Source organism: Scomber scombrus, chromosome 7, assembly GCF_963691925.1.
Source record: "Scomber scombrus chromosome 7, fScoSco1.1, whole genome shotgun sequence".
NCBI lineage: Eukaryota > Metazoa > Chordata > Actinopteri > Scombriformes > Scombridae > Scomber > Scomber scombrus.
In genome coordinates this window covers 32,918,573-32,921,072 of record NC_084976.1, presented here as the reverse complement: position 1 = coordinate 32,921,072, position 2,500 = coordinate 32,918,573, and the positions used below count along the sequence as shown (strand labels likewise).

Genomic DNA, 2,500 nt, shown 5'->3' with positions numbered 1-2,500 from the left:
CTGTGTGTGTGTGTGTGTTACCATGGAGACGGTGTGCCAGCTCTCTGGAGAACAGTACATTAGCCAGCTTGCTCTGTCTGTAGCTCTGCAGAGAATTATACGGACGCTTGTTGAAGAAAAGATCGTCGAAGTCGATCCGACCTGCAGAGAGGTCAGAGTTCACAGGTCAGGGTTCACAGGTCAGGTGTCAGGGTTCACAGGTCAGGTGTCAGGGTTCACAGGTCAGAGTTCACAGGTCAGAGTTCACAGGTCAGGGTTCACAGGTCAGGTGTCAGGTTTCAGAGGTCAGAGTTCACAGGTCAGAGTTCACAGGTCAGAGTTCACAGGTCAGAGTTCACAGGTCAGGGTTCAGAGGTCAGAGTTCACAGGTCAGGGGTGACAGGGATCAGAGGTCAGGGGTCGTACCTCCTTGGTGGGCGATGGACGACACCGTGACCACGCGACTGGGGGCGGAGCTCTTCAGTTTGGGCAGCAGCAGATTGGTCAACAGGAAGTGACCCAGATGATTGACAGCCAGCTGAGTCTCAAAACCATCTTCAGTCAACCATTTAGGACACATCATCACCCCTGAGAGAGAGACAGGTGAGCAGACAGACAGGTGAGCAGACAGACAGGTGAGCAGACAGACAGGTGAGCAGACAGACAGGTGAACAAACAGGTGAGCAGACAGACAGGTGAGCAGACAGACAGGTGAGCAAACAGACAGGTGAGCAGACAGACAGGTGAGGAGACAGACAGTTGAGCAGACAGACAGGTGAGCAGACAGACAGGTGAGCAGACAGACAGGTGAGCAAACAGACAGGTGAGCAGACAGATAGGTGAGCAGACAGACAGGTGAGCAGACAGACAGGTGAGCAGACAGACAGGTACCAGCGTTATTGATCAGGATGTCCAGTCTGTCTTCACCCTCCAGGAATTCTTTAGCGAACGTCGTGACGGAGAGCAGCGATGCTAGGTCCAGGTGTCGGATCACCACGTTCCCGTTTCCTGTCGACTTACGAATGTCTTCCGCTGCTAACTCCGCCCGGGCCAGGTCCCTGCACGCCATCACCACCCGGGCCCCTGCAACAACAATTGAAACGCACCCATCACCACGTGGGCCACTGCATCAACAAATCAAACGCACCCGTCACCACCCGGGCCCCTGCAACAACAAATCAAACGCACCCGTCACCAGCCGGGCCCCTGCAACAACAAATCAAACGCACCCGTCACCAGCCGGGCCCCTGCAACAACAAATCAAACGCACCCGTCACCAGCCGGGCCCCTGCATAAAATAAAGGGTGCGTTTGATTCGACTCACACTGTAACAGGAAGTATTAATCCTGTAATCAGCTCAGAGCCTCTCAGAGGTTTACTGAGCGTCACGGTGACCTCTGACCTCTGGTCTTCATGCTCTAAGTGTGTTTGTGTATATGTGCGTGTGTGCGTGTGTGTGTGTGCGTGTGTGTGTTTGTGTGTGTGTGTGTGTGTGTACAGTACATGTTGAGTGGAGTCTATTTTTCTGTGTTGTATAAAGCCCTTTGTGTCACTGATGAGGTCACTGATGATGTCACTGATGAGGTCACTGATGGGGTCACTGATGAGGTCATTGATGAGGTCACAGTGTTGGTGTGTACACTTAGAATGACGTCACATCTCTGTCATCTCACCTTGATCTCCAGGTGCATTGTGGGAAATGTAGGCATCAGATTAAACAGTAAGGACAGCTCAGTGTTTTCAGTGGGAGATATATATACTGATATAAATATTAATATTAATATAAGTCTATAACACATATAAATATTAATATTAATATAAGTCTATAACACATATAAATATTAGAATATAAGCGTCTGTCTGACCTCTGCGTGCCAGATCTTTGCTCGTCTCTCTGCCGATGCCGGTGTTTGCTCCGGTGATCAGAACCGTCTTCCCATCCAGACGCACCGAACTGTGACACACTCCACCTGCAATCCACCTCCTCAACACCGCCACACCTGCACACACACACACACACATGCACGCACGCACACACACACACACACACACACACACACACACGCACACGCACACACGCACATATACACACACACACACGCACACACACACACAAACACACACACACACATGCACACGCACACGCACATATACACACACACACATATACACACACACACACGCACATATACACACGCACACGCACATATACACACACACACATATACACACACACACGCACATATACACACACACACACGCACACACACACACAAACACACACACACACGCACACGCACATATACACACACACACATATACACACACACACACGCACATATACACACGCACACACACATATACACACACACACACGCACATATACACACGCACACACACACACACATATACACACGCACACACACACACACATATACACACGCACACACACACACACATATACACACACACACACACACACACACTTCTGAGGACTTTTCATTGTTGGGCCTCTTTAAAC

General features: G+C 50.3%; 2 protein-coding genes across 2 annotated transcripts in view; one reads left to right on the top strand and one right to left on the bottom strand.

Moving 5' to 3' along the window:
• si:dkey-23o4.6 (retinol dehydrogenase 13) overlaps nt 1-2,500 on the bottom strand; it is a 6,133-nt gene that overhangs the window by 2,693 nt on the left and 940 nt on the right. The window contains exons 2-5 of the mRNA XM_062422066.1: nt 1,845-1,979; nt 871-1,062; nt 406-567; nt 22-141 (exon numbers count right to left, since the gene is read on the bottom strand). Of these exons, the coding sequence (XP_062278050.1) occupies nt 22-141; nt 406-567; nt 871-1,062; nt 1,845-1,979 (609 nt within the window). The remainder of the gene's footprint in view (nt 1-21; nt 142-405; nt 568-870; nt 1,063-1,844; nt 1,980-2,500) is intronic.
• LOC133983121 (acidic leucine-rich nuclear phosphoprotein 32 family member E-like) overlaps nt 1-2,500 on the top strand; it is a gene marked incomplete in the record, with an annotated part of 35,994 nt that overhangs the window by 33,311 nt on the left and 183 nt on the right.